The sequence below is a fragment of the Centroberyx affinis genome, unplaced genomic scaffold, assembly GCF_046629955.1.
Source record: "Centroberyx affinis isolate AG114_WGS23_722 - 3 ecotype Tasmania unplaced genomic scaffold, CSIRO-AGI_Caff_v1 ptg006598l_1, whole genome shotgun sequence".
In the NCBI taxonomy this organism is placed as follows: domain Eukaryota; kingdom Metazoa; phylum Chordata; class Actinopteri; order Beryciformes; family Berycidae; genus Centroberyx; species Centroberyx affinis.
In genome coordinates, this window is record NW_027283343.1 from 131881 (window position 1) to 156046 (window position 24166).

At 39.4% G+C, this 24166-nt stretch overlaps 1 protein-coding gene across 1 annotated transcript; it reads right to left on the reverse strand.

The window, feature by feature from the left end:
• Positions 1-2557: 2557 nt before the first annotated feature.
• LOC139638856 (ryanodine receptor 1) lies at positions 2558-23829 on the reverse strand (the record flags this gene model as incomplete). Its single annotated transcript, XM_071512883.1, has 26 exons — positions 2558-2653; positions 2808-2859; positions 3390-3490; positions 3605-3669; positions 4186-4342; positions 4949-5083; positions 5293-5439; positions 5532-5592; positions 5688-5821; positions 5934-5976; positions 6358-6488; positions 6584-6727; positions 7540-7587; positions 8338-8343; positions 8382-8468; positions 8880-9054; positions 9583-9665; positions 9774-11083; positions 11178-11259; positions 14807-14911; positions 15747-15875; positions 16626-16714; positions 17050-17130; positions 22719-22792; positions 23245-23321; positions 23750-23829. Coding segments are annotated over 26 exons (3692 nt in total), but the record flags the coding sequence as incomplete, so codon positions are not given.
• Positions 23830-24166: the final 337 nt, after the last annotated feature.

Below are 24166 nucleotides of genomic sequence, written 5' to 3' on the forward strand. Positions count from 1 at the left end.
ATAATCTTTCTAATGGCCTCAAATTAAACTAATTGCAGGAGGGTGTGTGTATGAATCATGAAATGTCCAGACGAGCCTGACTACCTAAAGCAAACAGAAACACTAGTATGTGCTGGTATACACACACACACACACACACACACACACACACATACTGCATGTACATAATCTTAAAGGGAACAATGCTTGTCATAGAGATGCATGGGTGTTTCCTAATAAGTTTAATGCTTAACGATGTAGTTTCGATATTTGAGTAAGATAAAGTTTAGCCATCGAGACGAGTGTCACAAAAACTCCAGGAGGGTGGATTTGTCAGAACAACTTAACAAGTTTGCGTACATTGGGAAAGCACTGACAGCTAAAATTTAAAATGTAAAATTTGATAAGGACGGAACAGGAAACAAGTTAAAAAAAAAAAAAACTCCTATTCACACAATTCTCTCTGGATAATCAAAATAAGTAGTGGGGAGTTGTCAAGTTATGGAATCATGTAAACAACTAAGTCAGACTATTGCCTTACTCACAGTATTTGCATTAGTCGCATTATTGTGCACATGTAAATCTAGCAAATGTATTAATAATGTATTTAAATTTATGTTTTATATGCAAGATAAATGCTGACTTCCACACACATATGCCTGCATGTACATTTATAGGACCACATGGATGCACACACACACACACACACACACACACACAGACAATCACGAAGAAAATGAGGTCAAATTTTCCAGGTCATCTTAAAATAATCTGTTTATTCTGTATTGAAACACAGGGTTCAGTCAGAGGACACTCAGTCAGTCAGGTGTAAAGTAGTGATCTCCATTCAGCTCCATAGCATTTACTGACTCTGTAAATGCACACTTCACTTCAGGGTCTTCAGCAAACAGACACTGCCGTACGCTCTCCCTCTGACATAGTGAGTAGTAATAACAACATTAAACTCAAGATGGAGAGAAAGAGTGGGAGTTTGCACGTGTGCAAAGGATCTATTTTAAAAAGTGGCATAGTGAGATAGAACTGTCTGAGATCAACGCATCACGCATGACTTTCTTGATTGAGAAAAATAATTGATATGCAGATTTCCTAAAAATAGCTATCATAAAAACCTAACTAGCAAAAACACAAAAGCTAATCTGCTCTTCTGACTGCAAACCGGGCATGAACTTCAGATTCCTTCTTCCCTTATGGATTTCACCCACAGGACACATTAAGTGTTCATTTCCAACAAAGTAGCATGGATTGATTTAATTCATCAAAGCCCTAAAGAAAAAAAATATATGTATCTATGATTTATGTAAAATATGTCTTTTCATCAAAAGGCCTCTAAGCAGCCTAGTCATTACTCAGTTATACAGATGACACTTTGGCCAAAATGTATACATTAAATACATTCATTACTTATTTCAATGCACTGACGAAAACCTATTTGTGCATAAAGTGTCATAAAACAGATTGTGGCCCGGCAGTACAGCGGGGCTAAAATCGTCGTCTTCAGAAGATTAGATCTGTATATAAACAATAAATAAACAACCATGGCATCCTCCTATGTGTGTGTGTGTACATCATCGCTATCTTCTATGGCACAGAGACACCAGTGGAGATAGGGGACCACATACATCCAGGGACGCGTAATAAGACTTCAGAGTGCAAACTGGGTCGTCTATACAGCGGATTCATACCAGTATTTATCATGTAGAGATACGGGAGACACTCTGTCGATCGCACTGGCACGTCGATCGCACAAGAGTTTCCATAAGTGATCGCTTGTTTGAAGATGAGTTTGCAAACCTTGAGAGAGGAAGAAAAAGAGCGAGAGGCGGCCTAGCGGGTGTGAAAGCTCCCTCAGGGGTTTTAGAGGCACTACATGTGAGCTGCTCTCATCCAAATCAGTTTCTTTCAAGCGCTCCCTGCAAACTAAAAAAAAAAACAAAAAAAACAACACAATACCAGAAGAAGTCTGAAATGAAATCCCGAATGGCAGGAGTCACGTAAAAAAAAAAAAAAACTCGCCATCCTCGCAAACAGTATAAATAAAATGTATTCACTCTACAATCTCAAATAAAAGTGTTCATGAGAAAACCAAAACTATCAGATCGCAATGAAATCAAAGCATGAACGCTGCTATAGGCACTCTAACGTTTACAGCAAGAGCGACTGAAAGAGGCATGTGTGTATAGGCGCAATTTGATATGCAAGGCAATCTATAATTTACACCAAAAGAAAGGCCATGTAGTGTATTTACAGCAGGATAAAAAGGCCCAAGGCTTCTTATGTCGTTTATGTCTCTCTCTTACTCGTATTGTTTCTTCCGTGTTGGCTCTCTCTCAAATAAATTCCATCAAGATTCTGCTGCAGGGGGTGCGATAGTGCAGTTGAAGTGTGCATAGGTTCAACGGGAGAGAGAAATGTGAATCTCTTAAGACAAAATCACGATGCAGATGTGTTCTATCGCTGAATTTCTAACTTCTCCTTTCTCTTAAATTAATTTCCCTCCCCACCTTTTCTCTTTCTCTCTTTCTCCTTCAGACACACACAGTCAGGGTGTAGGGTTATGTTATCCCAGCTGATCCTCATACTGCTTCCTGAAGCAGTCTCCAGCGGGGAAGAAGTCCCAGCATCGCTCCTGGTACATCTTCCACACGTACGACTCCTGAGAGGCGGCGAGGGAGAGAGAGAGGGGAGGGTAGATAATAATAGAGTCACAACATTGGATAGAAATGGATACGGTAAAAGAAATTATCATTTTAGACCTTTATGAAGGCAAAAGATAACCAATGAAGACTGCAGTTTGCTTTTTAACTGACCTGTCCTGTGTGCTCCGTTTCATCTTTATTGATGAGATACATCAAGAAGAACCTGAAGGGAAAGAGAGAGAAATATTGAGCAATATAACACAACCTTGTACCAGGATTCCCACACTGACTTGGACATTGAATTCAAGGATTTTCCAGTGACTTTCAAGGTCTTGTTTGGTGAAATTCAAGGAAGTAAATTGCCAGGTTTTGGGGTAAGACATGTCATTGGTCAAAATCAGACATCAGAGAGTCCTCTTTTTTTTTTTACTCATGATCTTGTAAAGTAAAGAAATCATGTGTGAAGTCACTGATTTTAAAACTGCTGCTATATCAACACAAATCTCCATCACAGGGTTTTCCTCAGGATGTGAAGGTCCAGACAGCTGAGGAATATTGATAAGTCAATTAAAGTCAAGTACTTTCAAAGTAATCAAAAGCATTTAACGCCTTATTTTTCTAAAATTCAGATTTTCAACGCCCACGAGAACTCTGTTAAACACACTGAAACTCATTGTGATTAGTCTGAGCAACATCAAGGAAATGTGTTAGTATTTCAGGCGGTCTAATTCACATATATGTAAGGTAACTCACATGTAGTTGGCTAAGTTATGTTCTTCTAAGGTGTGCGTCTCGAAGCCGTGCGGCGTCGTGTCAAAGTAGTCGCTCCCTATTCCACAGATGAAGCACTTTGTCTAGAGGGAGAAAGGGAGAAAGGTTTAGATGACACACGTCCCTGTCTTGTAACTGAAGGAGAACTGAAGGATTTATCAAGCTCACCAAAATCCCACTGAGCGTCATCATCTTACCTCCATGTCCTCTCTGACCTGCTCCTGCTGGTCTCTCAGCTCGCCAAAGGCATCAATGATCAGACCTGAAACACAGACATACAAGCTCTTACTAGTCAACTTTTTGTTGAGGAAGTGTTTCTTATTCGCAGTTTCCCAGCAGGTCCAGGATTCAAACCTGAAACCTTCTGGCCACAAGTCCGCTTTTCTAACCTCAAGGTTACTGTCACCCCAAACCACTTAGGGCCAGCGTTCACATCATATCAGAAAAGGAGGAAAAATGGGATGACATCTCGTTGCTGCAACTTGGAAGCATGTGTGTCTTTGGAACACCAACATCCATCCAACAAACTGCAGCAGATATTGATCGCTTTTTGTTAGGAAAGCTGATTGTATTCATGTGAGTATAACTGGTGACATGAATGTATTTTCCCAGTCGGCAGCTTGTATTTATGGTAAATCTGACATGACGTGAATGTGGCATAATGACTGGGTGTGAGGAGTTCTGAATTACCCTTATACATTACAAAGCACTTAAGTTTGAGAAAAGAAACACTGTACTTTGGAAGAAAAAAAAATATTAGAGGCAGGACTGTCCATACCCTGGATGATAGCCAGCAGGATGACGATGACGAAGAAGAAGAAGGTGATGTCAAAGACCACTCGGTAGAGCTCGTACTCATCACCGGCCGGGTCCTCGATTTCATCTCCTATGCCACCGCCGGCACGTACGCCCACGTACATGTGGAACAGGTAACACTGGAGAGACAGACGTCACGTTGGAATCATCTCACTGTTTCATGACACATTTACCGCAAAAATGAACCCAAAATAAACTTGACTTTTATTTCTGTTGACTTAAATAAATATAACACATTCCTGGGAAGGAAGAATTCAAAAGTAAAATCACTTTTTTAGCCTTTACCATAACACTACTATTCAGTCTATTATCCAAACTCCTGCCATTGTATTCATCTGTTGCATTTTAAAATTTGTTTAACTGGGTTTTTAGTTTAGAGTTCTGTGTTGTATTCAGTGTTATGTGATTTCAATGAATTGTCTCTCGCAGTTTGAAGTACTGTGTATGTCATATTATTAATTTTCTTGCAATTATGGTATTAACTGTTGTCTTGTTGTAATTGGTAATTTCAATTTTACATACATGTTTAACATTGACTGTCTTGTATTGATATTTTAAAGACTAGTCTGTCGCTTGTGCGTCAACTAATGGGGATCCACAATAAACAATATACAATAAACGAATACACATTAAATAACTATATCAGAAATCAGATCAATTCTTCAACTTTAAAACCCTAACTCTCACAGTCACTGATTGGGTTGATCTCTCCTCTAATCACTCACAGTCATCATGTCGTCACACTTCATGTCCGGCTCGTCCTCGTCCTCACTCTTGTTGTAGAACTTGCGGAAGAAGTTGAAGGCCACTACGGTGTAGAGGTACACCACCACAGCCAGCAAACCCACTGTCATCATCAACTGTCATCAACAGATGGATGGATCATTAGCACAAGTCAGTCGGTTTATTGTTACTAACAGGAAAACAGGCTTGCAGCGAGCATCACAGCGCATTGTTACAGTGAAAATGCTTGAGCCTGTAAAATTCTCCAAACTTTTAGCTGCTGTAGGTTAGAACAAAACACAATAAGAGACTGTAAATAGAGACAGTAGACAGGCCCGTCCATCACCTGTTTGCCGTTGTGGGTAACGGAGGACAGAATGGTGCGCAGGGTTTTGACACCCATGGCGATGTCCAGAAGATGACAGGCAAAGAAGAAGTTGTTGTAGTGTCCAAGCATAGACATTAACAGGTACCACACCAGGTAGAGGAAGGTCTAAAAGAGGAAGAGAAGTGTCATTAACACAGAACTCAAACAGACCTTACCTCAATGTCTACACTACACCATACACTGCTTCCTTAACTCACGTTGTCAGTGAACACAACGCCAAACTTCCAGATCTGGTACTTGATGTCAATAGATGTAATCCTGCAGAGAGAAGGTCAACCTTGTTAGTTCTCTGTGAATTTTTTTACTGCAAGCTGATTGTAGTCTGAACTCTTTTTTGTAAAGAGTTTACATACCAGGTGAACATGGAGCTGTCGGGTTCATGTTTCTTTTCATGGGTCATGGCACTGACGTCTAGAGAGGCCAAGTCCATACCGAGCAGCTCTGCAATCCTCTCTCTGCCGTAGATGTCGCCATATTTATCCAGCACCTAGACACAAACATATATAGTCATACACAGATGTCATTTACCAAGTCATTTCCATGCAAAACATTGAAAAAAATGAATGACATGTCGAATCAAAGCTGTCCCAAAAACTCACCTTTCTCTTCACAAACTTGTCCCAGTAGTTGTTGGGGAACGTGCTGTGTGCGAAAAACACCATAGGTTTGTTAATCTGAATTTCATGCGTAATGTCAGTAAACTGAAGGCTTTCATTCTAAAATGTTAGATATCCTTTTCCAGGAAAAAAAACTTTACATGAAATTCATCACTCAGGAGTAGTTTAAAAATCTAGATGATTATATTTTCCAACATTGTCAGTATTTGGACATTATAGATTACTTAATGCACCTTTAAAATAGCTCCAAAACAGTTTTAATTTCATGTCAACGATAACTTTGTAAGATTTTTTTTTTTCAAATGACAGGTGTCTCAATTTGGAATGAAATGCATCAATTCTTTATCCAACTGCCCATCAATCTAGCCATCTATCCATCTATCTATCTATGTAACAAGGCTCTTACGGTGTGTTGAGCACCAGTCTGTCCCATTGGCCCTTGATGTCATCGTCCTCAGGCTGCTCAGTGACATACACACCATCAAACTCCAGTTTTCTGGCCAGCTCCTTCTCTCTCTTGAAGATGACCAGAGGGACCTGGAGGGGGATGAGGGGGACAAACAAACTGCATGAAATCTACAAACATCTACAAATCTACAAAACGTCAACAAATGGGTTGACTTTTGTCATACCTTGAGGCAGTTGTAGCCGATGATGCAGAGGAAGGCGATGACGGTGTGGAATATAGCGAGGAAGGCCAAGGCAGGCTCCATGTAGCCCGTGCTCTCCTCCAAGAAGTAGTACACAGGACCTTCATCATCGTCATCGTCTCCTCCCTCATCCATTCCGGACCCTTCCTCCTCGCCGCCAGAACCTTCAAACAGGCCGGAACCCTCAAACAGACCAGAACCCTCGAACTCCTCCTCGCCCCGGGGGCTGTCCGACACCTGGAGAGAGCAGAGAGAGAGAAGAGAGGGAAGATAGGAAGGGGTTCACTTCAAAACGCTATGTATGTTCATTTGGAGGAAGTTTACCTGAAATTCAAACAATATTTCAAAGATATGAATGATGTTGTCGTCAAAATAGTTGCTATTGATTGGATATCTGATGAGGGTATTGCAGACTAAACCTTGGCCTAATAAATGTCAAATGCATGGATCCAAGGTTTTATAGTAGATATTATAGTAAACTAAAACTAAGATGAAACTTAGGTGTTAAAAAACATTGTTGTAAACTGAAATATACGGAAGCCATGCTTACAATATTTTTTTTTAATGCCGTTATCTCGAGATCACGAGTTAATTATCTCGTTATCTCCAGAAAACGAGCTTGTTATCTCGAGATAACGAGATAATCAACCCGTTATCACGAGAAAACAAAATGTCGTTTCCTCCTATTACTTATAATGTTTATCAGAGATCAGGAGTGCCATGCTAGCATGCATATGGCGTCTTGACAACTGTAGCAACTGATTTTTAAGCTGTAAATCGTAACTGCAGCAAACAAAACTACACATTTATGCTTCCTGTTCAGTTATGAATCCTCCCCGACAGTCATGACAGTGATCTTGAAGGCTGAAATCAGGTGTGATCAAATGAACCAGACACTCTTTCGAGTTCTCCATATTATCCCGTGATCTCGAGAAAACAAAAGTCGTTTTCTCGTGATAAATTATCTCGTTATCTCGAGAAAACGACTTTTGTTTTCTCGAGATAACAAGATAAATTAACCCATTATCTCGAGAAAACGAGCTTTGTTATCTCGAGATAACGAGATAATTAACTTGTGATCTCGAGATAACGGCATTAAAAAAAATAATTGCAAGCACGGCTGTTCTCGGCTTCCGTAAAAATAAACTGAAATAAAATAAAAATACCTGTGAAATGCTTTTAGTCTTCACCTTTGTGTTTATGTGCAGGGTAAAAAAGAGAATGAATTGTTCATGTCGAATAGTTTACTTGTCTGAATTCATATTGCTGTTGAGTCTGCTAGTGCCTTTCATTTGTGCAGCATAAAACCAAGTAGTCTTTAAGTTAGTTGAAGATGTTTTGAAAAATTTATGTAAATACATTTCAAAAATAATTTATGATTGTTGCATTACACAATACCTGTTGCAATTATGTACAAAATACTTGTTCTGAACTTCTATCATTATACTTTATTAATACCATCTCTACCAAAAATACAAAAAACTAGAACTGAAACTAAATAAAAACAAATTAAAATTAAACTGAAATTGAAATAAAATTAAAAACGATCTAAAAATTAAAACTAATGAAAAATTCAAAACTGTAACCTTCATGGATCTAAGTGTGCAGAAGATCTTTTTCACTTACATGCCAACAATCATTTTATCAGTGCCACTTTTTCCAAATGGTGTATATGTTCTTTTGGAATATATTGCATATATACTAGGTGAGAATAGTGTTGAGCTGAAGGGAAACACAGAAACCTAAAGAAACATAAAACAGCACTTTATCTAGAACAGACCTTGTAGAAGAGCAGGATGAAATTGAGAGCGAAGGCGATGAACAGGGCCAGGAAACGCAGGTTGTAGAAGTTACGAGACAAGTAGTTCTGAGAGGGAATAAAGAAGAGGGCAAGACTTCAATAATCTCACCAAAACATACAGGTAACATTTTATTGCCTTATTCCAGTGTATTAACACATGGAAAAGTGTAAGCAATAAAACTGTGTTAGTACTTGTGCTTACATTGTGTTGTTACACCCCTGTAAGCACATTATGTATGAAGGAGGTATTCATTAGGTACTTACTCAGTATTATTAGATACTTGCCATGCTTTTCCAAAGAAAGCACACTGGAGTAAGGCCATTGTAAAATAAAGCGTCCCACATCAGACTGCCTGATCATGATGCTTTTACTAATTTCCAATCATCTATTTCTCTTACAGTGCGAATAGCAATTAACAACATGAATTCAAATGTATTCTGTAACAGAATATTATTATAAAGGAGGGAATCACTTACCATGAATTTAATCCTCTGAATCTCCAGCTCATTCCACAGCTCGAAGCCTTCCTCGGCAGTTTTCTTCTCCTTCTTAGCCTTGGTCTTCACTATCTCCTCCTCTACCGGCTCAGGCTCTTCCTCTTTTACCTCGGGTTCAGGCTCCGCCTTCTCTGTCTTCTCGCCATTCTCGGTGCTGGAGGAGAGACGGAGGAGGGAAACTTAGGTGAGGTTGCTTTTAACATGTATTACCAAAAGCAAAATAACTTTGTAGGTTTTAACATAGATCACCAAGAGAGACAGAACTGCCAACGTTTCAACACCTGATTTGATAATGTGAATAGCTAACAATGCACATTTGCTTGTCTGGACACATTAGTGTACACATATTCTTCCATCTGCAAATTTGATAATGTTAACAGATGATGATGTACACTTGCACATATGCTGTAAACATATGTAAACCTGTAAATCTGCCAGTAGTGAACATAGCGCTATTTTTTTAGCATGACAAAGACACTGTATCTCTATCTTCAGTATGTTCTATTTGTTATGTTATCTTAAATATGTTTTATTAGTTGTATTGAAATCTACTCTATATCCTATCCTTTGCTGCTGCAATTTCCCTACAGGGATCAAATTTAATCTTGTCTTATCTTATAAATCACAGAGAGAGAAAACCTGCTTAGTTTTGCCGTATATCACCAACAGGTAGAAAACTTACTCTGCTTTCTCGGTCTCTTGAGGAGGCTCTTCCACGTGTTCAGGCTCTCCTTCCTCTCCCGGTCCTCCCGCTGCTGCTTCCAACTGTTCCAATGGTAGCAGTTAATTAACTGGTTAATGGCAAATGCACACATCGCACAAACAGTAAGCAACATACTGTATATACAGTATCTATCAGAAAGACCATCTCACCAGTTTCCTCTTCAGCAGCGGAGTGCCCTCTGGAGTCGGAGGCTCCTCAGCAGTCGTCTCACCAAAGTCTCCAAGTCCACCAGGAGTATCGAAACCAGGCAGGCGTCCACCTTCCCTCTCCTCCCCATCCTCCTCCTGCTCCTCTCCTCCTCCTGCGTCCATGTGGTCTGCCGTTCCGTCTGCATCTTGTACCTCTCTGGCCCCCGGTTCAGGAGGAAGGTCCCCGTGAACCTCGTCCTGCGTCGGGTCCGGCATACTGGCAAGGATCTCAGTCACCGTCATCTTCTTGGCCCCCTCCACTAAGCCTCCACCGAACAGCGCCTTCCAAATGAGTGTGAAGAAGCCCTTACATATACTATAGACAAAGATCAGGATACCCATCAGAACGGTGTAGATAAAGGTCGCCAGTCCAACCACCATCTCCTTCACCGTCATCTTCCGTAACTTGCGATAGCGACGCCGCAGGTTACGGAAGGTGAACATGTTAAAGAAGTCGACCACGCTCTTCAGGAAGTCGGCGAAGGCTGAGGTGGACTCCATAGATTTCTCCTCTCCGTTGGCTTCATCTCCTTCTCCGGAGTCTCCCTCTTCTCCTCCGCCTTCCTCCTCCTCGTCGTCATCTTCCTCTTCTACACCCTCTCCCTCTGGCTCAGAGATCGATGCGGCGATGTTCATCTCAAAGATGGTGTCCTCGCAGAAGTTGACAAAGAGCTCCATCTTCTCGCTCTCTCCACCCTCATTGACCACATCAAAGATGAACTGCCGCTTGGACTCTCTGACTTGCGGCATCTCCCACTGGTTGCGGTTTGCCTCGCTGATCTCAAAGTAAATACGCTCGATCTTCCTGCTGGCGCCCATGATCTCGATGCGGCCCAGGAAGGGGCGGAAGTAGTTGAGCACGCTCTCGGCCTGCTCCAGGAAGTTCTGGAGGCGCGTGTCATGGGGAACGTGCTCCGACAGGTTGGTCAGCAGAACGGCAATGTTGAAACCAATGTCCTTGGCCGGCTCCTGGAAACGGTCAGCAAACTCCTCAAAGTTGATCATCTCATTTTCATCGGCCTCTGAGCAGGACAGGAGGAACTGGATCTCTGAGGGAGAGTACTGCTTCTGGCTGTCCATGGCCTTGGAAAAGTCCTTCTTGGAGATTAGCCCACGGGGGTCACTCACATAGTCACGGAAGGCATCGGACGCCACTATGTCCTTGAGCTTGAGGAACATGTCAAAGAACTTGAGGATCATCTCCACGTTGCTGGAGGACTCCACCAGCATGTCCACCATCTGTCGGGCAATGGTGCCGTTCACAATGTTGCCTAAGAGCAGTGAGAGGTGAGAGGAGATGAAGAAAATCTAGAAAGTATGCGATAGATAGGAAAGGATAATATTAGGTTGAGATGTCAATCTTACCCTCAAGCAGAGACAGCAGCATCACCACCATGTCTTTCTGCAGGTCCAACAGCTCCTTCAACAGCCCAATTTGACTGGAGTCCTGCAACACAAAGTCCGAACGCACACAAGGAAAACACACGTACAGTAGAGAAAACAATATTCTTAACAGTCAGACACTGACTTAAAAAAATTCTCATTATAATGATATAATAAAATCGCATTTTTAATTTGAGAGGATATGTGCTCCTTTCTGGTAGGCTTCTGCTGTGAAAGTTAATTACAAAACTAGATACATTGTAAAAGATAAAACAGTGTGAGAGACACTACCTCAGAGTGTGTTCTACTCCAGAAATGATCCTGGGTTTGCATTTTTAAATAAAAAAAATACATATATATTTTTAACATTTCATCACAAATACCTTACATACAATTGTCACTGAATGTGATGACAGCCAGACAGACACTGGAAAGACACAGTAAGGCAGGAATGATAGAGAGGAGGGAAATGCCTCTGTTAAACAGCACAGCCTTTCTTTCCCCTTTGCCTGAAAAAGTGGCTGCAGCATGGGAGCAAGGAATACATAAACATGTTTGCAGACGCTGATCATAGCACTCCTGAAGACCTGCACCAGCAGATAACAAGAGACAGAAGTAATTCTAGGCTGTTTACGGTGGTTGTCAAGCTGGTGGAGATCTAAAGGAAAAGGGGGACGGGACAGGCAAGCATCAAACGGCAGTCAAATCACCAATGGCGCCTTTCAATGCCTCTACAACAGAAACAATAAATAACAATAAAACAAGTACAATAAAGCAGGCGCAAAGACACCAAGAGCTAAATGAGCAGACGCTAAGCAGAAGGTTAAGAGGCTTTAGGGAGCAACAGGGAAAAAAATGTCTTCAATTAGGAAGAACTAGAGGACCAATAATGTTTGCCTTTCACATGGGGGCCTCCTCAGAGTCTAAAGGAACGCAGCGAGTCTAAATGACAGTAAATCATGAGATATGTATTTCTATTTCCAAAACAAATCTATAAAGCGTGGCATAAAAATGTCTTTAATCTCTCCATGTGGTGTGTACAGTTTGTTCCCCTTAGAGAACAGGGTACAAACTTTTAAAACGCAGCTTAACTATCACTAATTCCTCAGGCATTTCAGTAACTTCATGTCTCTTCTCTGAATAAGCAATGATCAGAATGGAGTCTTTTCATAGACAAATATAACTGACTCGATGGCTTGTTTAAAGAAAACCAACAAGGAAAAACGATGTGTTCCAGGAGATGCAAAGGAACAAAAACATTAACTGCCGCAGAGAGAATAAATAAATGAAGGGGAAAATAAAGAGGATGCAGGCGTTAAGCTGGGCAGCGGAGAATGAGATGAAGCGTGAGTTATTTAAAGAAGCATGAGGGGCCTGTGGATGAGATGGCATCAGTGAAGAGACACAGATTCTTACGCCATTTCGTTGTCCGGGATCGGGGTGCATCTAACGGGGGTTACACATGAGAATAAAAATGTTACCCATCAACATTTTTACTTCATTTTTGTATTCGTCTAGGCCTACATACTATCTCTCAAAGTTTATGTAAATACATTTGGTCTTGAGCTTTTAGTTCTGTGAAACTTTGACAGCAGCAATTCTACTCTAGACTCCTCATCAGGCCAACATCTATGCTATTTTCTGTATAGTGTTGCTTTGGGAAATCAGATTTTGATAAAGAAACACGTTTAGCTTTACTGCCCAATTTAAAACACAAGAAATTACATCTACATAACATATTTACAGTCCAATATTCAAATGATTTTGTAAATTTCTAAAAACCTAAATACAAAAACCTTAAACACTAAACTACAACTTCTTCCGCAATATCTCCTTTATCCTGTTCTATTTTTGCTCTATGCCTACAACTCTAAACTCAGAGAGATATTCAAGTTATAGAAATACAAAAATGCATTGTCATCAGAAGCATCAGGTAAGCAATCACACTGTCACACAAGATTAGATTGAGTCAGACACACTGCAGCTCCCTGTTAGGTCAAACAAGACAGATTGCAGACACATTATTCACACAAACCAGACACGCATTATTGTCTAAAGGACTGTCAAACTGAAAGCTCTAGTCAGTACAGAATGAACAGATTCTTCAATTAGGTGAAGTGGATTCATTATACAGAATTAGAGATGTGTAAAATGAGAGAAAGTGAAACATCAGAACAGTTAAGTGGGGAAGTAAGAGAAAGAGAGAGTAACAGGGTTTCATCAGATTGTTTCTGCCATCTAAACTCACATCCATGTCATTAACTAATTGCACCACTTCAAACAAGTTTATTTTAGGACACAGTGGAGGCTGAAGAGGTGACCAGGGCATCTACAGGTTTCAGAAAGCCAAATGTAATACTTTGAAAGACTTTTAACTAATAACTTTTAGCTAATGAATGTTCTGAATCTGTGAATGGTAAAACAAAAAGGACACCAGGAAATTAAATGTTTAGGGACATTGTGTTGTATTGTATTAATCCTGTTCTGTATTAATATAAAAGTCAACATGCATGTGGGTCAAATTTAATCTGACCAACCGAAAGTAATACAACATTAAAAAAAATAAAACCAAACACTAACGCCGGTCCCATTCACATCTTTTAGTGAAACTACACAATTCATGGCTTACTTTCCAACTCTGACTCAACTAAATATCACCAAATATAAATATCACCTGTAAATACTACTATCTAATTTTTTAATTAAATTAAATTAATTTTATTTTATTTCATTTATTGTTTCATGTGTTGAAAAGAGTTGTGAAGCCTTTTTATCAGGGCTATACAAATAAACTTGACCTGACTGTACCTCATTTAAGCCAGTACTTACCTGTTTTTACTGGCATGGTAACAGCGTGTGGATATTTATTCAATAAAATACCATGTATATTGTAAAGTAATGAGCTTTTTTATGATATTATCGTGGCCATTTTTTATTTATTCAATACTATGAAGTAGAGAGAGAGACAGGACTGTATACTGTATGCTTTAGCCAGCTGCACTAAGAAGCTCCTCAAGTGACCACCTTTTACTGTGTAATTACCATAAATTTAAATGCTTAATGCTCTACTGTCTACTGTGGACATTCTGCATCTTGGCCTTATTCCCTGAGTAATCTCTCTCTCTCTCTCTCACCTAAAATATTTTACGGCTCAGTAAAGAGGCAGAAACAAGCTGACAAAGAAAAGACCACACAGGAAAGTGTAGAGGAAAAAAAGCAAGTTAAGACTTCATTAAATAAAAGAATAATCAAATAAATACATACTTTACTCTGCAGGAATCACAAGAAAGACAGTTCAAAAAATTAGTGTACTCAAAGTGGACATTTAGATACTTGCATGGTAACCGTCATCATCAAAAATAAACTAAATAAATAAAAGGTACACCGTAAACAAAATAACATTGGTTCATGTTATTTCAAAATGGCTTTCTTTTGTTTTCAGGTTTAATTCTCTTGGACAAATGTAATATAACAAACTATTTTATTTTATATTATTGAATCATTAAACATAGGCAATCTACAGTATTTTCTTGGTTATATACATTATTTACCCACATAGTGCAGTGCAAAATGTATTAAAAATGAATGTATTTATTTTGGACATTTCTTACCTGAGCCAGCTTCATCATCATGTGAGCAAAGACGTGCAGGAAGCCGACAACAGCATCCCACAACCTGCTGTGGGCCAGAGACTGCTGGTTACCAGTACAGGGACCCTGAGAGAGGGAGAGAGACAGAGAGAGAGAGAGAGAGAGAGAGAGAAAGAGAGAGAAAGAGAGAGAGAGAGAGAGAAGGAAGAGGATGAATTGTGTGATTAAAAAACTCAAAATATTTATGTCAAAATCCTCCCATCTTATCAGCTGAAATGAAATTCTGGTCTTGGTATATGGTCACTGGCAGAAAGTCTACTTGGCGCACAGAAAGTGACAAATCAAAACTTTAGAGTGAAATCTAGAACTTGGTCCATCTCTTTCCCTACCAACCTCTAGCAAGAATAAGTCAAGGAGTTTACTGACTGGGTAACATTCAAACACACATCTTCAACTTCGCCGCAAAAGTGCGAAGTTGCCTAGTGCAGCTTTAAAGGACAATTCCAGCGTGATTCAATTTTTTGCTAATATCACCCTATAAACCTTTTGAAGAAGTTGAAGAAGTTCCATTCACCGGTTCATATTAATGAGCACATTTGGGAATCTAGTCTCTGCTTGTAAACAAGAAGAGGCAAGATACTGTTTCCGGTGTCCGATTTCCTGGTCAAAATAAATCTTTTCTACCAATAGCTTCTCTGCGGTTACATTAGGACCCGCCTTCTGTCAATCACAACCCATTCAAGCCAACAAGACAAACCAAAGCAAAACACTTCCATCCGTTAAGTTAAATGGAAAATAAAGCTTGATTAAATTAAGTGTGATGTAAAACAGTAAAGGAATGCAAGAAATGACCAAAAACTCCAGGTACTGTCTTTTAAAGAGAAAAAAAAAAACATACACAAATAGAAAGTCCAATCCTACACAATTCTACCGTTAATCTACCCAAACACAGCATCCTTACCTGGATGTACTCAGTCAAGCTGTTGAAGACCTGTTTGGCCACTGTCATCGCTTTGGAGAAATTCCTCTTACCGGGCTCATCAATGATGTCTTTCCCTGAGTAGTACCAGTAGAAGTCACTGATGGACTCCTGCAGACGGGGGAAGAAGACAGGATGAGATAAGGCGACAGAGGCAGAGGAGAAGACAGAAGAACTACTGCAAAAACTACTGCATATAGATAGAAAGTAACTACTACTGCATATAGACAGTAAGTTACTGCTGCGTAGAGGATGACATTACAGGACAGAGGCTAAGGAGAGGACTAACTCATATAAACTGGCTCCATTATCGGTGTTACACCATACTCAGATTGTGACAGAAAGGATGATAAAAGAGGAAAGCATACACTATGGATGATACAGACCTCCTATCAAGTGTATTCAGGGACTGTAGAAGTGTTTTCTGTAATCACCTTGTCCTGCCTAGATGCTCCACTACATCCTTTAGGAAATAATTTCTACCATTTACAATTAGATAGTACAATGATTCAGTTCCTACACTTTTTCTCATTCTGGACTGATTACTTACTGTCTGTCTTCCTCCTGGCTTTTGTGTGTGTTGTGTATGGTATTGTGTTTTTTTGTGTGCTTGCTGGTGGCAAAAATAATTTCTCTTACAGGTTCAATGAAGTATTCTATTAAATCAATTTGATTTGATTTGATTTGATTTGATAAGATTTAATTCAATTCAATTCAATTCAATACAGACAGTGAAAAAGATCTTCTGCACACTTAGATATATGCAATTTTCTTAATTTATTTCACTTAATAAATTAGGCCAAGCTTTCGGTCAGAGCATAAATGACCATGACCTGCACAATTCAATATAGACAGAGTCACCTGTAGTCGGAGCAGGTAGTCCACAGTACAGATGATGACATTGATGGTAGTGGTGCTGCCTGTCTGAGTTCTCAGGTAGTTCTGGAAATCTGAAAACGTACAAGGGGAAAAAACAAACATTTAAAAAGGTGTTCACAGTTCCCAACAAAGAAAAACAGTTTGCTCAATTGAATTTTTCACATTTGATAACCCTGATTACATTCCAAGTTTATAACATCCAAGTTAAGTTTCTAGGCGACAAACCTAAATAGCACAACAGATCGTCACATCAGGTCCTGTGTAGTGGTGAATGAGACTTGTTTTTTCTTCATGGTGTGAATCTACAAAATCTGTGGCTTAAGCAACAACACGTGTACACTCCACGCACAGGTGGAGTGTACACTGCCACTTTGTCAGGAGACCAGTCTGCTCCTCACTGACTCACCGTTATTGTGGCCCTCACAAAGTAGCTGCAGGAAGCGGAAGAGGTCGCAAGTAAATTCATCGTCCGCCATCACTTTCTCATCTGGGCAGAGCAGAGGGACACAGAAGTGGAAGTTAATCTGTGGGCAAGAACGTTTCAACAGCGTCTGGTGTTGTGTTGTATGTTATGTGTATTGAGAGGTAGTGAGGAGTGTGTGATTTTGATTTTATTCGTATTAGAATACAGGTGGGTAAACAGAATTTGAAAAGAGGGATTAGGTGTGTGTGAAAATACCAGTGTGTTTTATGTTTTGGCTAAATTCCTTCATCTCGCCTCTATATTACATTTTCAAATTTTTCAATTTTCCATTGCATCACTTAATAATTCCAAATACTGTCCATTTAATGAAAGGTTATGTGATTCTCAGTCACATTACCTTGTGACAACCTGTGCAGTTTTTGGTTAATAAAGAATATGTAAAAACAAACATGAATACCTATCAAGTCTAGTGCAAATCATCACATATTGTTCCTACAGAGGGCATTTATTGGGAACTTATTGCTGAAAAGGAACCTTGGAATGAAACTTGCTACAAAAAATTAAGACTCTATTCAGTTTGCAATTTCATATTGAGCTTCGAACAAACAATGCTATCTGATAGCTGGAAGGTAATCCGACTTTAAATTACATATCTACACATGGTGCAATGCTGTATATAGTACAATAGAATACTTATGTAGCAGAGAAATTATTAAGATCATCAAAAAACTCAACAACACTAGTATTTTCCTTTAATGAATAGAAAAATAAACTAGTACATGTGTTGATGTCAAGGTAAAATGGTTAGTGTTTGTACGTATGCTGTGTAAGTTTGAGTGTGTTTGTTACCGTGTGTATGTGTGTACACACGTGTGCACCACAAAAAATAGTAAAATTGTCAGTACCATCACCTCATACCACTCCCTGCCCTCATTAGCATATGTTAGTAAAAAACACAAAGACCTCTGGGTGCCCGTTGGTTTGTCTGACAGTGGGAAAGGGAGGCAGACTCCACTTGTGGCTTTCTCCTGCTCCCTCCCCCAAACAGTACCTGTGTCTAGCTCTCCACTCACTGAGACAGAGAGCAGACTACAGACAAAGTCTATTTAACAAGACTGAAATGAACAATAGGTTAAACAGGGATAGTATCACATTGACATGGATATGAATACACAGATAAATGAACAGACTGAAAACAGGGACTAACATACATAACTACATTTAGGATGAGGAAACAGTCACGACACACTTGTTTATGGCAAACAGACATATGGAGGAAGACACAGAGAAATACAGAGACAGAGTTTTTGTTTTGTTATGTTTTACTGTCTCAAAGGCACACAGTCATGCAGGACAGATCTACTGAACTCCGCAAACTCCAGTATGAGTGTGGGTGTTGAGAGGTAAAGGGGGGTGGAGGGAGGGAGGAGAGTACAGGGACACAACATGGAGAGATGGAATCACTCTGGTCACATTTAAAGCACATTTAAAGCAAGCAGTGTGCAAGGCGTTACCAGGGGAACCAGGATGGGGGCGTGTCTTTGAACCAAATTTAATACAAAATACAACTTTTGTCAGTTCTCCATAAGCATTGCAGCAGAAACTGGCCATCGTTAATTAACTGCAACATTAAATGCTCAAATTTAACCATGATAGTATGTTAATTAATTAAAATTAGGCAAAAAGCCATCCATCTAGCTGGTTTGTATTTACCTGCTTGTTGTCTAGTTAGTTTGCCAGCCTTGCTAGCTAGTTGGATAACTAATCCAGCAAAACAAACATCAATGTAGTAGCTGAGTTATGTGAATAAAGGAGATGGGCATTTTCAGTTGTTTTCAATCTCAGATCAAATAATGACATATTGCACAATCTTATTTTTTGAACACTCAACATACAGTACTCGAACTATCTACCCTTTTGTCCTTTTTACATTGCATGGGAAAGATCATAAAGTAACTGAAGTTTTAAATTTTGCTTCTGCTTAAGTCAAATTTCTGAAAAGTAACAGCACTACTTGAGTAGGTTTTGGTACTTTTCACCCCCAGTGATTTTTAAATATCTTGCTATAATATAACAAACACCAAGTTACTAGTTTTTGCTGGTGTGCGCCATCTCGGACCAAGCCAGCTGAGGCGGGACTGACTCTTATGTGAATACAATACTTCTACATGGCAGCACTGTGGGAAGCACTGACTACAAGCTTGATGCTCGTGTTACATTACATCTGACTGGTGGAGCTGAATACAAGTTTGATGGTGGTGTTATATTACCTCTGATTGGCAGAATTGACCATAGGTACTTATGCTGCATTCCAGAGATGTCGAAAAGTCGGAAATTCTGACTTCCTGATAGGAAAAGTGTGATGGCCCTTCAAGTTGAAATTCCAAGTAGGAAACTTGGGCAAGTTTTCTCAACCCCGAGTTTTCCTAGATGCTGCTATCTGATGTCATGACAGCAACGTGGAATACATTGTAAATGTGACACATCATTACTTTCATCAGGTCTACAATCCTCAGAATGCACTTAGAATGCAAGTTAGATTTTGAGCATTGTGTATTGCATTGTATTAAATTACCACCTTTATGGTAAAAAGTTGCACTTTCAGTTGTAAACATTCTATGCTAACTAGCTAGCCACATATCATTGATATAACATTAGCTATTAAATGGTAGACAGTATTTTATGTTGGGCAAAGAAAATCTTGCTGGTGTCCATGTTTCCTCCGTGGTTTTTCCAAGCTGAACCATTGGAAGGCACAAAGGTTGTAATTTTTACCTAACTGTGAATTTTCAACTTCCAACTGAATGAAACAAAGCATTACGACTTGCACACTACAAATACCACCAATATGGCAGGAAAAAGCTACAGTAGAATGGCTACAAAAAGTAGTTACGAAGAAGCCTAAGTCTATACATCTAGGTCTTTCTCAGCAGGCAGCACAGCCACAGTGTGGGTCCAGGATTGGGGGCTTCATAGTAGCAAAGTGAGGAAGAGGAAGGGTCAACAGTGCTTTTAATGATGTTAGAGGATCCATGGTTTCTCACATGATGAGATGGAAACAACAGAACGTTCAATCCAAAAGAAATAATTGGTCAACATCTCAATGAATGTAAACCAACCTGTTGGATTGCTGCCAACGGCAGTTAAAAGCAAAAGTTAGTAGAGTGCTTTAGTACTGACACAATAATGTTATGATCAGTTAACTGCTATTAGGGTTAGTAGGAGTTGGTGAAACCTGGAGGTCATTATTAGCACAAAAATAGGCAATAAAGACACATTAGATACATATTATAATGACTTATCGAAACAAAAGTTTAAGGGTTAGTTTTGCATGAGTTCAATCCCAAAAACTTAACCTGGATGTTTAACAGAAATATATGTTTAATATACATGTTAACAGCTTACAGTTAACATGTATGTGCATTGTTAAAATGGGCTTTAACACTATATAGTAACTATATCATGATTATGAGGTTTAAATACCACCACAAGATGCTCTCTGTCAAATAAAAGTCTGTTATTGTAGATTAAACACAGACACATCTGTTTCTGTGACGAGGAGGTGGCTTTGTCTTTGTATTCATAACCATACAGCAGTGATTAGAAAGGTTTTACAAACCATATAAACCTGATGGGTAACACGTTACTTTGCAGTGGCCTTATTCCAATTTATTAACCTGTGGAGGAGTATTGTAAGTACACGATAATACTATGTAGATACTTGATAATCTCCCTAATACATAATGCACTTACAGGGGTGTTAATGTATTTGCAGAGGTGTAAAAACACAATGTAAGTGTGTTTTTTGTGTAAGTGTATAAGTGTGCTGCACAAAAATAAGCGCTTACAAAACAGAGCTGATGTAGCCATGAATAATTTTAGTTAACCATGTGGCTACTAGCCAAAATTGTGTGACAATAGCATACTAGGTTAACTGTGGAAACACTTCATTTCCAATTTATTTTCTGGTAAATATCACCTCATACATTATATTATAAACTCTCACCTGAACTCTCAATGAGACACAACAGAACATAATTTCAGTAATAAAAAACAATAGCATTGTTAGCAGATTTATAGCATTTATCCATTTTTAAGCACCTATTTTATTGCATTATGTTTGTACAATTTGCACTAAAATTGTGTTGTTACACGCTTACGCTTAAGTACATTGTGTATTAGGAAGAGTTTCAGTGCTTACAGAGTATGGTTGTGTACAAACAATCATTTTCAGTTTTCAAAGGTTAATGATGGAATGAGGCCATTGTAATAACCAATGTTGATGACCTGATTTTCCAGAGAACATCCTTTGGCACTGTATTGGTAAAGGGGGAAAAAATGATGAGAAGTTATGGGAGATTTGAGGGAATGTGGGGATGTATATATGTGGTGGTGTTACACAGATGGTCTGGGAGCCATGTGTTGTGTGCCATCCCTGGGCCTTAGGTGTGGCTTATTACCACGTAAATCATGTCGAATGGTTTGTATCAGCGGCAGACCGGGTTTGGAGAGTCCCTACTGCAATTCATTTCAGAGTTTCTAGGACACAAGGTCAGTACAGTTCTACAGTGATCTACTTGAGAGAGCTGATCGGGAGAGGAAGAACGAGGTTACTGCTGTTCCTTCCCTTTGATCAGCCACCGGACTGAGAGTGTTGGAGTTACAGTAGATCTGTGGTAAAACACTCAAGGAGAAAAATGCCACTTTACAATCACTTGAAAAGCAAAAGGACAGAGATGAGTACAGCTACGACAATACCTATAACAGTACAAATTTACCTTCACAATTTAACCAAGCAAGTGATTGTAAAGCTTGATTTCACTGAGTCCTTGAGTGTGAAATGAAATGCATATTAACTACACAGCAAGGAAAAGACTAGTCAGGTGAATAGGAGCTACAAGAAAAAGAGAGGACAGAAAGGAGAGAGAGAGAGAGAGAAAATAAGAGAGAATATATGAGAACCAGGTTTTATTTACCACGTTCTAGCTTCATATCTGAGAACCGTGAGAGCAGCAAAATGGTGGGTGGGGAGGACAGGGGCATGAGGGGTAAAGGGGTGAAATGGGCATAGTGAATGTGGTGTAGGGGAGAGAAAGACAAAGAGAGATGCAGTGAGTCCTGTGATCCCGAGGTTGTCAGAGGATGATAAACAGTTTCATACATCAACAGTCAAAATGCTATAATTCATCTAACACACTGTCATCCTGTTTGTACAGTACACACTCACAGATACACACACCTGTATGCAGGCATCCATAACAAGGCACACTCAGACACACACAAAAACATACAACAGTGGTTATTTCAGAATAAACACTTAACTAGACACTGCAACTACAAAAATGACAGACTGAATCATAAACCAATGCAAAACAAAGTACTACAACCTTTACCGATAGTACACTTTGTAACACACTGAAAAGAACAAACATGTTGAAACTTGTGTGTGTTTGTGTTTGTGTGTGTTTGTGTTTGTGTTTGTGTTTGTGTTTGTGTGTGTGTGTGTGTGTGTGTGTGTGTGTGTGTGTGTGTGTGTGTGTGTGTGTGTGTGTGTGTGTGTGTGTGTGTGTGTGTGTGTGTGTGTGTATGCAAATGGAGCAGTCCAGGTTGGAGTGTGTGTGTGGCAGTGGGGTGTTATAGAGTGTACTCACTAGTGCCCTCCTCTGAAACCATCCCAAGCCCCTCGGCCTTGTTCTGTCTCTCAAATGCATTCAGGTCCAAAACGCTGTCAACATCAAATAAACAGTCAGTTTAATATTAATAACATATCAATAATTTTACTTACGCATCCCTATCCCTACACTGGTACAAACCTTTACAAACCAAGTAAAATGTCAGCAAAAATAATTTACTTTACTGCTGTCTGTTTAACAGCCCATCATAGTCAATTCCTGAATATCCAGGGTAAAACTTTACAACACCTAGTGTAATAACCTGTGTATTAATCTTTGCAAATAGGTATATAAAGTGTTATTGTGTACTTACATACTTTAACATACAAAGGCTAATACTGTAAACTGCAATAACGGCATAGCAAAGTAAAGTGTTACCCTACTCAGTACACTGAGGCACAATCACATTGCTTGATTGGACAGTATTAAATAATGACCACACTGATTTTGCCTGATTGATGGATAACTGTTGTGGGGAGTCTGATGTGACAGTGAGTGAACCCACCTGCAGGTCTGCATCAGAGCCTGAACGCTAAGGAAGAATCCCACATCCTTTTTATCCTTCAGATAGTCCAGCATTCTCTGCACACAGACAGGAAGAAAATAACAAACATTTTCTTCACAACAGCAATACGCTTAAGAAATTAAGAGGGTGAATAGTATTACTGTTAGACTGACGATAGGAAGACAATAGAAACAGAGTATGTGGCTAAAACAAAAGATGATTCATACAGAGAGCAGATTGTAACCAAATGGAAAGGATATTTGGAAAGAGATAAATAAAAGGCTCAATGGCTCCCTTCACCTGCTGTGCATTTGAATGAAAGGCTTGAAGATAAATACTTTAGCAATAAGACATGAGAGTTTTACAGTGATTTTAACACAGCTTAGAGGCAATCTAGTTCTAGTACAAGTGGAAAATTGTGGTTAGTGCATTAATTTTAAAATTAACAACTGCCAAATTATATATATTTCTAAAGCTATGTAAAACACTATTACGCTTCATTCACCTGCTGTACATCACTGTTGCCTCCATTGAGGATGGAGATTCCCAGTTTGAGTGTGGAAGAAACCATGGCTCCGGGTTCGCCTGAAACAAGGAGACACGTTAACAATGTGTAATCCTTTTTGTTGTCTATTGCAGTGGTTCTCAACCTAGGGGACGGGACCCCTCAGGGGGTCGAGCGGCAGTTTTTGGGGGCTCTCAAGATCATTTATAGGATAGGATTTCTACTATACAAATTTATTATCATGTTTATTTTTCAGATTTTTCTCTAATTTTTGCTTTTTTCTTGTGAAATGCTGAATAGTTTTAAGTCTCTAGGCCTCCTCAGATAATGAAATAATTAAACTTGGGAAAATCATTCTTTGGTTAAACTGTTAAGGGGTCACAAGCTAAAAAGGTTGAGAACCACTGGTCTAGTGCA